The following is a 12,098-nucleotide window of genomic DNA, read 5'->3' as shown; positions in this document are numbered from 1 at the left end:
CCGCAGTATCCTTTCTTTCAGGAGTCCTGGTTCGGCAAGGTTCGCAGGAGAGCTTCTGTAAAGTTTGGAAGGTAGGAGACGAGGTACTGGCAGAAGTAAAGCTGTGAGGATCGGGCGTGAGTCGCGCTTCGGTAACTCAGATGGTAGAGCACTTGCCCGCGGAAGGCAAAGGTCCCGAGTTCGAGTCTCGGTCAGGCACACAGTTCTAATCCCCCAGGAAGTTTCATATCAGCGCACACTCCACTGCAGAGTGAAAATCTCATTCTGGAAACATCCTCCAGGCTGTGGCTAAGCCATATCTCCGCAGTATCCTTTCTTTCAGGAGTGCTGGTTCTGCAGGGTTCGCAGGAGAGCTTCTGTAAAGTTAGGAAGGTAGGAGACGAGGTACTGGCAGAAGTAAAGCTGTGAGGATCGGGTGTGAGTCGTGCTTCGGTAGCTCAGATGGTAGAGCACTTGCCCGCGAAAGGCAAAGGTCCGAGTTCGAGTCTCGGTCGGGCACACAGTTTTAATCTCCCAGGAAATTGCATATCAGCGCACACTCCGCTGCAGAGTGAAAATCTCATTCTGGAAACATCCCCCAGGCTGTGGCTAAGCCATATCTCCGCAGTATCCTTTCTTTCAGGAGTCCTGGTTCGGCAAGGTTCGCAGGAGAGCTTCTGTAAAGTTTGGAAGGTAGGAGACGAGGTACTGGCAGAAGTAAAGCTGTGAGGATCGGGCGTGAGTCGCGCTTCAGTAACTCAGATGGTAGAGCACTTGCCCGCGGAAGGCAAAGGTCCCGAGTTCGAGTCTCGGTCAGGCACACAGTTCTAATCCCCCAGGAAGTTTCATATCAGCGCACACTCCACTGCAGAGTGAAAATCTCATTCTGGAAACATCCCCCAGGCTGTGGCTAAGCCATATCTCCGCAGTATCCTTTCTTTCGGGAGTCCTGGTTCGGCAAGGTTCGCAGGAGAGCTTCTGTAAAGTTTGGAAGGTAGGAGACGAGGTACTGGCAGAAGTAAAGCTGTGAGGATCGGGCGTGAGTTGCGCTTCGGTAACTCAGATGGTAGAGCACTTGCCCGCGGAAGGCAAAGGTCCCGAGTTCGAGTCTCGGTCAGGCACACAGTTCTAATCCCCCAGGAAGTTTCATATCAGCGCACACTCCACTGCAGAGTGAAAATCTCATTCTGGAAACATCCCCCAGGCTGTGGCTAAGCCATATCTCCGCAGTATCCTTTCTTTCAGGAGTGCTGGTTCTGCAGGGTTCGCAGGAGAGCTTCTGTAAAGTTTGGAAGGTAGGAGACGAGGCACTGGCAGAAGTAAAGCTGTGAGGATCGGGCGTGAGTCGTGCTTCGGTAGCTCAGATGGTAGCGCACTTGCCCGCGGAAGGCAAAGGTCCCGAGTTCGAGTCTCGGTCAGGCACACAGTTCTAATCCCCCAGGAAGTTTCATATCAGCGCACACTCCACTGCAGAGTGAAAATCTCATTCTGGAAACATCCCCCAGGCTGTGGCTAAGCCATATCTCCGCAGTATCCTTTCTTTCAGGAGTCCTGGTTCAGCAAGGTTCGCAGGAGAGCTTCTGTAAAGTTTGGAAGGTAGGAGACGAGGTACTGGCAGAAGTAAAGCTGTGAGGATCGGGCGTTAGCCGTGCTTCGGTAACTCAGATGGTAGAGCACTTGCCCACGGAAGGCAAAGGTCCCGAGTTCGAGTCTCGGTCGGGCACACTGTTTTAATCTGCCAGGAAGTTTCATATCAGCGCACACTCCGCTTCAGAGTGAAAATCTCATTCTGGAAACATCCCCCAGGCTGTGGCTAAGCCATATCCCCGCAGTCTTCTTTTTTCAGGAGTGCTGGTTCTGCAAGGTTCGCAGGAGAGCTTATGTAAAGTTAGGTAGGTAGGAGACGAGGTACTGGCAGAAGTAAAGCTGTGAGGATCGGGCGTGAGTCGTGCTTCGGTAGCTCAGATGGTAGAGCACTTGCCCGCGAAAGGCAAAGGTCCCGAGTTCGAGTCTCGGTCGGTCACACAGTTTTAATCTGCCAGGAAGTTTCATGAAGCCACTTGATTAATACAGGATTGGAAATCGGAGTAAGGGGGTAAGATCGACACCAAATAATTTATCTTTCGCGTAGATTATTTATTGTAATTAAATATTGGCTTGCACATCCTAAGTATACATAACTGATGCGTGACTCGAAATATTTAAGTAAGAATTACGTGAGAATGAAACACAGCACAATTTAACTACAGCAAGAAGAAACACAGCAGACGGGTGCGGGAGACAATTATACTATCATCTCCTTTGCATTAATACTGTAAAAATATCTAAGTGAGATTTGCATTACGATTATACGCATGCTCTATTCTGGACAGAGGTTTAGCCGATACATAAGGCTGTGCGATCATTATTTAACATACTAACTGCGTCTGCTTCTTGCTAAAGGTGGGACTAGGGCACGTGGTGCATTCTGACTCAAATTGTTGTGCTGCTTTGTAGAAAGCGCACGACAGAAGAGATATTCATGCAGAAGTTGTAGCCCATTAAACAAGCAAACTGTTAAAATAAATCCTATTGCGGTGCCGTGGTGAAACAGAAGGGTAATTGATTACCAAACACGTGGCACAAAATCGGCACACACAGACAAAAGCAATTTCCACAAAATATAAGATTAAAAATCATTAAAAAATAACTCGCTTCACACGCTTCAGTTAATCTGAAGTTCTTAAGTATTTCACCAGTTAAACATAACGAAGTCCTAACTCAACCTGATTCCTATCACCTGAAACCCCGCTTAAGAGCTACGATTCGTACTCACCAAGCGTTCACCGTAGAGTGCCCCTTTCTCTTTCCAGATTACCCAGCTCCTCGAGCAGCGGAAGCTACCAGAGGGGTAGCCCTCCGTCACCAACCCCACACACAAAAACAGCCTTCGACACAGCCGTCGACTAAGATGGGAAAACGTCTCTGTTCAGGTATTGGAAACATAAGTTAGTCATCCTGTGCTCTCCTTTGAACGAGAAGCAACATCGTCTGCCCCAGCAGACGATGACATATTCAGCGATTCCCACAAAACAAAACCGAAACCCATATTAAAACACACATATAATAATCAATAAGCCTTAATTGAGTGCTCAGTCTTTCTGGAAGAGTTCATAAATAGAGCTAAAATCAGGCAGCAAAATGAATAGGTTGTACAGAGTTCGACAAGCGTCTTATGAAACGATTTCACAGAGATGTTTCAACGCTTTCAGTCATCTGCATGCATGTAGACAATTCAGGCAATATTGTATTAGCTAGTACTAAACAGAGGTGATGGCGATATGCATATACAGGGTGATCTATTGATCCTGACCGGGCCAAATATCTGACGAAATAAGCGTCAAACGAGAAAACTACAAAGAACGAAACTCGTCTAGCTTAAAGGGGAAACCAGATGGTGCTATGTTTGGCCCGCTAGATGGCGCTGCCATAGGTCAGACGGATATCAACTGCCCTTTTTTTAAATAGGAACCCCGATTTTTTATTACATATTCGTGAAGTACGTAAAGAAATATGAATGTTTTAGTTGGACCACTCTTTTCGCTTTGTGAAAGATGGCGATGTAATTGTCACAAACATATGGCTCACAATTTTAGACGAACGGTTGGTAACAGGTAGGTTTTTTAAATTAAAATACAGAACGTTGATACGTTTGAACATTTTATTTCGCTTGTTCCAATGTGATGCATGTACCTTTGTGAACTTATCACTTCTGAGAACGCAAGCTAGTACAGCGTGATTACCTGCAACTACCACATCAATGCAATAAATGCTCAAAATTATGTCCGTCAACGTCGATGCATTTGCCAGTATATGTAACGACATTCCTCTCAACAGCGAGTAGTTCGGCTTCCGTAATGTTCCCACATGCTTTAACAATGCGCTGACGCATGTTGTCAGGCGTTGTCCGTGGATCACGATAGCAAATATCCTTCAACTTTCCCCACAGAAAAAAATCCGGGGACGTCAGATCCGTTGAACGTGCGGGCCATGGTGTGGTGCTTCGACGTCCAATCCACCTGTCATGCAATCCACATGTCATGCTATTCAATACCACTTCAACCGCACGCGAGCCAAGTACCGGACATCCATAATGTTGGAAGTACATCGCCATTCTGTCATGCGGTGAAACATCTTCTAGTAACATCGCTACAACATTACGTAGAAATCAGCATACATTGCACCATTTAGACTGCCATCGATAAAATGGGGGCCAATTATCCTTCCTCCCATAATGCCGCAGCATACATTAACCCGCCAAGATCGATGATATTCCACTTGTCGCAGCCATCGTGGATTTTCCCTTGCCCAATAGTGCATATTATGCCGGTTAACGTTACCGCTGTTGGCGAATGACGCTTCGTCGCTAAATAGAACGCGTGCAAAAAATCTGTCATCGTCCCGTAATTTCTCTTGTGCCCAGTGGCGGAACTGTACACGACGTTCAAAGTCGTCGTCAAGCAATTCCTGGTGCGTAGAAATATGGTACGGGTGCAATCGATGTTGATGTAGCATTCTCAACACCGATGTTTTTGAGATTCCCGATTCTCGCGCAATTTGGCTGCTACTGACGTGCGGGTTAGCCACAAAAGCAGCTAAAACACCTACTTGGGCATCATCATTTGTTGCAGGCCGTGGTTGACGTTTCACATGTGACTGCACACTTCCTGTTTCCTTAAATAACCTAACTATCCGGCGAACGGTCCGGACACTTGGATGATGTCGTCCAGGATACCGAGCAGCATACATAGCACACGCCCGTCGGGCATTTTGATCACAGTAGCCATACATCAACACGATATCGACCTTTTCCGCAATTGGTAAACGGTCCATTTTAACACGGGTAATGTATCACGAAGCAAGTACCGTCCACACTGGCGAAATGTTACGTCATACCACGTACTTATACGTTTGTGACTATTACAGCGCCATCTATCACAAAGCGAAAAAAGTGGTCTAACTAAAACGTTCATACTTCTTTACATACTACAGGAATATGTAATAAAAAATAGGGGTTCCTATTTGTTGATGTCCGTTGACCTATGGCAGCGCCATCTAGAGGGCCAACCATAGCACCATCAGGTTTTCCCCTTCAAGCTAGACGAGTTACGTTCTTTGTAGCTTTTTCGTTTGATGCTTACTTCGTGAGATATTTGGCCCGGTCACTATCAATGGAACACCCCGTCTACAGATTAAATCAGTATCCCCTTGCACAAGGTATAAAAGGCAAATGTGTTGGTGAAGCTGTCATTTGTACCCACGTGAGAAGCATTCCGACGTGATTACGGGGATTAAAAGACTTTGAACGCAGAATGCTAGTTGGAGCTCCCAGCATCAAACATTCCGTTTCGGAGATCGTTGGGGAATTCAGTATTTAGGGATCAACAGTGACACAAGTGTGCCGAGAATACCAGATGTCAAGCATTACCTTTCACCACAGATAACGTAGTGGCCGAATGTCTTCACCTAACGACCGAGAGCAGCAGTCTTTGCCTACAGTCGTCACGGCTAACAGACAAGCAACAATATTGTTAAGGATTTCGCGGCCACTTGTTGAGAAACCGCCTAGTGGCTTCTGTCTCTGGTTCTTCGGCCGACGTTCATCTGATGATTTTACTGACGTTTCGCCAGCACGAGTGGCTGCCATTGACAAAGTTTCACCCTCCATTGCCGTTGGTGAAATGGAGCTCCAGTTCACCACCAGCAATGGAGGGTGAAGCTTTGACAATGGCAGCCACTCGTGCTGGCGAAACGTCAGTAAAATCATCAGATGAACGTCGGCCGAAGAACCCGAGACAGAAGCCAATAGGCAGTTTGTCAAGCAACACTGTGTCAAATAACCGCAGAAATCAATGTGGGACATACGACGGGTGTACCCGTTAGGACAATGTGGCGAAATCTAGCGTTAATGGGCTATGGCAGCAAACGGCCGACGCGAGTGCCTTTGCTGACAGCACAACACCGCCTGCTACGCCCGTCCTGGCCTCGTGACTACATCGGTTGGACCCTAAGCGATTGGAAAACCGTGGCCTCCTCGAATGAGTCCCGATTTCAATTGGTAAGACCTGATGGTAAGCTTCGAGTGTGCCGCAGACCCCACGCAGCCATACACTGAAGTCTCTGGTAATCCATCAAGGAAAGTGGGACAGCAGACGGAACGAAGTACTTGAATAATGATAACAAAACCAGCGGCTGTATTTAAATCCACCGTCGTCTACTATTTTTTAACAAATGTCACCAGTTTCAACACCAAATGGTGTCATCTTCAGGACCCGAACGTAACCAGCCATCCACAACCGCTTTCATAAGCACTGAACAGAATTGCTTGTAGCGGGTGAAAATTAACTGAATTACGTACCTTCCATGGCAATAATCGTCCGACCAGGCTGGGCATGTTATTGTCACAGTAGGTACGGAACTCAGTTACAATCCTGTTGGAAGAACATCCGCAACTGAGCATTATACCAGAGGTTGAAATTACCGCTTCAGTTGCACTCATAGGTAGCACACCGAGTCTAGTACACGTCTCTAGTACACGTCCACTGCCAGTAACGATACCTGAGGATGGGCTTATGAGAGCTCGAAATCGGTCGTGATAATAAACGAAATTTACAACTGAAGCGGTATTTGCAACCTCTGGGGATCAGTTAATTCCGGCCCGATGATACGATTCTGTTCATTGGAGCGCCGGCCGCTGTGCCCGAGCGGTTCTAGGTGCTTCAGTCTGGAACCGCGTGGCTGCTACGGTCGCAGGTTCGAATCCTGCCTCAGGCATGGATGTGTGTGACGTCCTTAGCTTAGTTAGGTTTAAGTACACTACTGGCCATTAAAATTGCTACACCACGAGGATGACGTGCTACAGAGGCGAAATTTAACTGACACGAAAAAGATGCTGTGATATGCAAATGATGAACTTTTCACAGTATTCACACAAGGTTGTCACCGGTGGCGACACCTACAACGTGCTGACATGAGGAAAGTTTCCAACCGATTTCTCAAACAGAAACAGCAGTTGACCGGCGTTGCCTGGTGAAACGTTGTCGTGATGCCTCGTGTAAGGAAGAGAAATACGTACCACCACGTTTCCGACTTTGATAAAGGTCGGATTGTAGCCTATCGCGATTGCGGTTTGTCGTATCGCGACATTGCTGCTCGCGTTGGTCGAAATCCCATGACTGTTAGCAGAATATGGAATCGGTGGGTTCAGGAGGGTAATACGGAACGCCGAGCTGGATCCCAACGGCGTCATATCACTAGCAGACGAGATGACAGGCATCTTATCTGCACGGCTGTGACGGATCGTGCAGCCACGTCTCGATCCCTGAGTCGACAACCGTCTACACGAACAGTTCGACGACGTTTGCAGCAGCATAGACTATCAGCACGGAGACCATGGCTGCGGTTACCCATGAGGCTGCATCACAGACAGGAGCGCCTACGATGGTGTACTCAACGACGAACCTGGGTGCATGAATGGCAAAACATAATTTTTACGGATGAATCCAGGTTCTTACAGCATAATGATGGTTGCATCCGTGTTTGGGGACATCGCGGTGAACGCACATTGCAAGTGTGTATTCGTCGTCGCGATACTGGCGTATCACCCGGCGTGATGGAATGGGGTGCATTGGTTACGTATCGGTCACCTCTTGTTCGCGTTGACGGCACTTTGGACATTGGACGTTACATTTCAGATGTGTTACGACCCATGGCTCTACCCTTCCTTCCTGTGAAACCCTACATTTCAGCAGGATAATGCACGACCGCATGTACCAGGTCCTGTACGGGCCTTTCTGGCTACAGAAAATGTCCGACTGCTGCCCCGGCCAGCACATTCTCCAGATCTCTCACCAAGTGAAAACGTCTGGTCAATGGTGGCCGAGCAACTGGCTCGTCACAATATGCCAGTCACTACTCTTGATGAACTGTGGTATCGTGTTGAAGCTGCATGGGCAGCTGTACCTGTATACGGCATCCAAGCTCTGTTTGACTCAATGCCCAGGCGTATGAAGGCCGTTATTACGGCCAGAGGTGGTTGTCCTGGGTACTGATTTCTCAGTATCTATGCACCCAAATTGCGTGAAAATGTAATCACATGTCAATTCTAGTGTAATATATTTGTCCAACGAATACCCGTTTATCATCTGCATTTCATCTTGGTGTAGCAATTTTAATGTACAGTAGTGTAGATAGAATCCCGATGAGCGTTAACTGTAAACCTAGACCTTATTAACTGATAAGAAATTAACTTAGACGTTACGTTCTGCTTCTTAGATTAAATACCACATATGATCAGCTCTATGTTGCTACGTTTCCACACGTTCTCATGCGGGGGATGAACAAGATCATATGTCAGTTACGCGAGTACTTCTCAAAGATAGAAGAAGTTGGAAATAAAATAATTTCCATTATACATGGAGTAATACGTCACTTTTTTAACGCGAATCTTGACTAAGGTTGTTACGTTATGGCACTACATTACTACGCATTTATGGCTGACAGGGTGTGTAAAGCTTAGGGCATCATTTATGGCTTTATACACAGGTGATCAACGTTGTGTTTAGGAAATCTGTAATAACTTAACCAAACATACACTAACTATAAATATAATATGTACGAGCGTCCACTGTATGTAGCTACAAGGGTGACGAGGAACAAAACTTTCAATGGGAAAGGTTAATTGTTAGTTAGTTGTTGGTTCAAGAGCCTACGCATTCAACTAGGTTATGCCACCCTAATTGTCGAAATACACACTCTAGTTATCAGATATTACCTACTTAGGATGTTGCCTAAAAGGCTATTAACTATTTGGGATGAGGATTATTGAGAGCGTCGTGGAATTCTCACATAGACTACCAAGAAATAAGGACCTAATATTTCAAGTAGGGTGTGTCAGGGCGTACAACGCTACTGCCTCCACACTTATATACTATTGACCGACAAAAGTCAATCTAATAATACGAACATAAGCTATATTTTTCCCTATTGAACGGGAACATAAATTAAGGGTATGGTCTAATAGTGAGCAAAGTATAAGTGTCCGATATAGGTCAGGCATTTACAAAATATAGTCTGCAAACTAAAGTTTGATAGGAATAATATCTCAAAGGTTCCATTGCATACAGCGTGACTACGTGCGCAACGATATAGTTTCCTTTAAAAAGATTCTTTAGAGCAACAAGGTCAAAGTTATCTGCCTATGGAAAAATACTTTAAACGATATTGCACAAATATTAAATTTAGCTTAAATTGGCGTCAAGATCTCACGAAATAGTATTGGCCAGCTTGAATTAAAGGCGACCATAAGGTTTAATGCCTATGGGTAGAAAGAAAAGGCAGTGTGAGCCAGAATCATTGGTAGGTTTGGCTACCATATTGCCAGTTATGTTGGAACTAGAACAATATTTACCGTACGGAATATGAAATAAAAGGAGTATTGAACTTTACCAAATGACGTGGTGAATTTCTAAGTCTTAAGCGTCGAACTATCAGGAATGGATATGCAGTGACAAGGCACGAAATTTAGTGTGATTCTTTAGCTTAGTGCCGTTCTTAACTGTCAGTCGTAAACTAATCATTCACAGAATGGGTTAATTTTGACCATCTGTATTGAAAAAGTCGTCTATTTTCAAGTTGCATATAGTGATTTGGAAACTTAACTTGTATGTAACAGGGCTAAGTATCATAGTACACTACTGGCCATTAAAATTGCTACACCAAGTAGAAATGCAGATGATAAACGGGTATTCATTGGGCAAATATTACACTAGAACTGACATGTGATTACATTTTCAGGCAATTTGGGTGCATAGATCCTGAGAAATCAGTATCCAGAACAACAACCCTTGGCCGTAATAACGGCCTTCATACGCCTGGGCATTGAGTCAAACAGAGCTTGGATGGCGTGTACAGGTACAGCTGCCCATGCAGCTTCAACACGATACCACACTTCATCAAGAGTAGTGACTGGCGTATTGTGACGAGCCAGTTGCTCCGCCACCATTGACCAAACGTTTTCAGTTGGTGAGAGATCTGGAGAATGTGCTGGCCGTGGCAGCAGTCGAACATTTTCTGTATGCAGAAAGGCTCGTACAGGACCTGCAACATGTGGTCGTGCATTATCCTGCTGAAATGTAGGGTTTCGCAGGGATCGAATGAACGGTAGAGCCACGGGTCACAACACATCTAAAATGTAACGTCCAATGTCCAAAGTGTCGTCAACGGGAACAAGAGGTGACCGATACGTAACCGATGGCACCCCATACCATCACGCGGGGTGATACGCCAGTACGGCGATGATGAATACATGATTCCAATGTGCGTTCACCGCGATGTCGCCAAACACGGATGCGACAATCAACATGCTGTAAACAGAGCCTGGATTCATCCGAAAAGACTTTTTGCCATTCGTGCACCCAGGTTCGCCGTTGAGTACACCATCGCAGGCGCCCTTGTCTATTATGCAGCGCCAAGGGTAACCGCAGCCATGGTCTCCAAGCTGATAGTCCATGCTGCTGCAAACGTCGTCGAACTGTTCGTGCAGATGGTGGTTGTCTTGCAAACGTCCCCATCTGTTGACTCGGGGATCTGGACGTGGCTGCACGATCCGTTAGAGACATGCGGATAAGATGCCTGTCATCTCGACTGCCAGTGATACGAGGCCGTTAGATTCCAGCACGGCGTTCCGTAATACCCTCCTGAACCCACCGATTCCATATTCTGCTAACAGTAATTGGATCTCGACCAACGCGAGCAGTAATGTCACGATACGATAAACCGCAATCGCGATAGGCTACAATCCTACCTTTATCAAAGTCGGAAACGTGATGGTACGCATTTCTCCTCTTTACACGATGCATCACAACAAAGTTTCACCAGGCAACACCGGTCAACTGCTGTTTGTGTATGAGAAATCTGTTGGAAACTTTCCTCATGTCAGTACGTTGTAGGTGTCGCCACCGGCGCCATCCTTGTGTGAATGCTCTGAAAAGCTAATCATTTGCATATCACAGCGTCTTCTTCCTGTCGGTTAAATTTCGCGTCTGTAGCACGTCATCCTCGTGGTGTAGCACTTTTAACGTCCAGTAGTGTAGCATCACAAGCTAGTATATTATGTATAGGATTATGAGTTATGCTACTAAAAGGTGTTTAACAAAATCAAATTAATAGCTTATACATACTGGGTTAATAAGCGGGCATTCGTAGGAGGTAAGTACGCGGTGACCACAAGAGAATAAGGTGGTCGATTTTAACACAAAATGAATTACGGTGGACGAAACAATGGTCGGAAACCTTCGAAAAATGATTATGCATCCTACCCATCACATTCCACAACCTCTGTCTAACACGTACTCTCACACATTTCGAAAACGTCTTGGGCTCAATGAAGAGATGTTGACCGATTATTTTCAGCCTTTCAAAACCGCACTTCGTGTCATCTGGTTACACGCAAAAAGCAGGACAAAGTCGATTGATGTGTAGCGTAGTGAAGTTTCATAGTCATTTGCCGTCACATTGAGAATGTCTCATCTTGTTTGATAGCAATATATGCAAGCAAAGCTTAGTCTCAGTACCGCAAAACTGGGCGGTGATTAAAGTAGTGTGAATCAGTGCTATACGAAAAAGTACTCACTGAACTCTCCACAGTAGGCGCTATATACCCAGTCTGCACCGTAGCCTTTGAAGTTAGAGGTGTGGATCTTAAGGCAGACACAGTCTAGCACCGTAGTGCCGTTCGCCGCCAGCAGAGCCAGCAACGGAGCAGCTACCCCCAGTGGATGCATTGTCAGCTGTTGTTGAGACCGAGAGGGAATCACACGCAGTGAACATCGCAGGCACCGCGGGCCCACTATAAGGATTCTCGTAGCGGAAGTCTTTCCGCAGGATGGGAAAACCACAGGAAGGACAACGACTTCCGTGCTTATTCTTTTTTCCTGTCACAGCACCAACCAGCAAGCACACAGTCGTTACAGAAAAATATTCCTTCGTTTCACGCGTACATCTGCCACACGTTTTTAGGACGACAGAGAAAGCCACTAAGGGATAAACGGGTGATACCCAGAAGTGAAGGTTTAGTTTCC

At 46.1% G+C, this 12,098-nt stretch overlaps 1 protein-coding gene across 1 annotated transcript in view; it reads right to left on the bottom strand.

Annotated features, from left to right (window-relative positions):
- LOC124550993 overlaps positions 1 to 11,826 on the bottom strand; it is a 71,794-nt gene extending 59,968 nt beyond the window's left edge. The window contains exon 1 of the mRNA XM_047125825.1: positions 11,651 to 11,826. Coding sequence (XP_046981781.1) covers positions 11,651 to 11,801 — 151 coding nt within the window. The 5' untranslated portion in view covers positions 11,802 to 11,826. The remainder of the gene's footprint in view (positions 1 to 11,650) is intronic.
- Between the last annotated feature and the right edge of the window lie 272 nt (positions 11,827 to 12,098).

The sequence above is a fragment of the Schistocerca americana genome, chromosome 9 (genome assembly GCF_021461395.2).
Source record: "Schistocerca americana isolate TAMUIC-IGC-003095 chromosome 9, iqSchAmer2.1, whole genome shotgun sequence".
NCBI classification, from domain to species: Eukaryota; Metazoa; Arthropoda; class Insecta; order Orthoptera; family Acrididae; genus Schistocerca; species Schistocerca americana.
The sequence above is the reverse complement of the archived record's forward strand: the minus strand, read 5'-3'. Positions and strand labels throughout refer to the sequence as shown.